This window comes from Dipodomys ordii, unplaced genomic scaffold, assembly GCF_000151885.1.
Source record: "Dipodomys ordii isolate 6190 unplaced genomic scaffold, Dord_2.0 Scaffold24, whole genome shotgun sequence".
Taxonomy (NCBI): domain Eukaryota; kingdom Metazoa; phylum Chordata; class Mammalia; order Rodentia; family Heteromyidae; genus Dipodomys; species Dipodomys ordii.
This window is the reverse complement of record NW_012267240.1, coordinates 16793958-16794893: the sequence shown is the minus strand read 5'-3', so window position 1 is coordinate 16794893 and position 936 is coordinate 16793958. Positions and strand designations below refer to the sequence as shown.

The 936-nt window shown below is 54.4% G+C and overlaps 1 protein-coding gene across 1 annotated transcript in view; it reads left to right on the top strand.

Moving 5' to 3' along the window:
• The first annotated feature begins 735 nt into the window (after positions 1-735).
• Prpf18 (pre-mRNA processing factor 18) overlaps positions 736-936 on the top strand; it is a 27288-nt gene continuing 27087 nt past the window's right edge. Inside the window, exon 1 of the mRNA XM_013014622.1 lies at positions 736-898. Coding sequence (XP_012870076.1) covers positions 833-898 — 66 coding nt within the window. The 5' untranslated portion in view covers positions 736-832. The remainder of the gene's footprint in view (positions 899-936) is intronic.

Below are 936 nucleotides of genomic sequence, written 5' to 3'. Positions count from 1 at the left end.
CTTGAGGTACTTCCCATTGAGGCTTTGGCCCTAACTAGTAGTTACAAAAACAATTTTTAAAAATGGAACATTCAGTCACTGGTGGCTCAGGCCTGTAATGCTAGCTACTCAGGAGGCTGAGATCTGAGGATCGTGGTTCCAAAGCTAGACTGGGCAGGAACGTCCGAGAGACTCCATTTATCCAGCAGAAAACCAGAGGTGGGCTGTGGCCCAAAGTGGTAGAACGCTAGCCTTGAGTATAAAGAGCTCAAGGACAGTGGCTAGGCCCTGAGTTTAAGACTCATGACCAACAACATCAAAAGGAACATACCAGCTGTTCAGAAGATGTGGCTCTGATCCTTTTTTTTTTTTTTTTTGCCAGTTGTGGGGCTTGAACTCTGGGCCTGGGTACTATCCTTGAGCTTTTTTTGCTCAAGGCTAGCACTCTACCCCTTGAGCCACAGCTCCACTTCCAGCTTTTTGTGTGTATGTAGTACTGTGGAATGGAACCCACAGCTTCATGCATGCTAGGCAAGATCTCTACCACTAAGCCACATTTCCCAACCACCTGGCCCCAAATTCTATACTGTAACTCTGTCCTAGGGGATACTGCGGGAGCTTTTCCGGAGGTCGCCGTCAGAGGGCGCTGATGAGCAACCGCTTCGCCACCCACAGCGGGCCGGGGCGCTCTCTTCCTTCCTCTCTCTGATCCCGATTTCCGCCGGAAGCGGGCGCGTCGGTTGTTGTTGTCCGGTGCCGGCGCGGCTCCGCTGCCAGTCGGCTGTGGGGTGAACCTGGCGGGGTGGTCTGGGTTGGGGGAGCTGGAAACTCGAGCTTCGGGCCGGACGGCGGGATGGACGTCCTGAAATCAGAGATTCTGCGGAAACGACAGCTGGTGGAGGACAGGAACCTGTTGGTGGTGAGGACCCGGATGGTTGTGGGGCTCGGGGGTGGGCG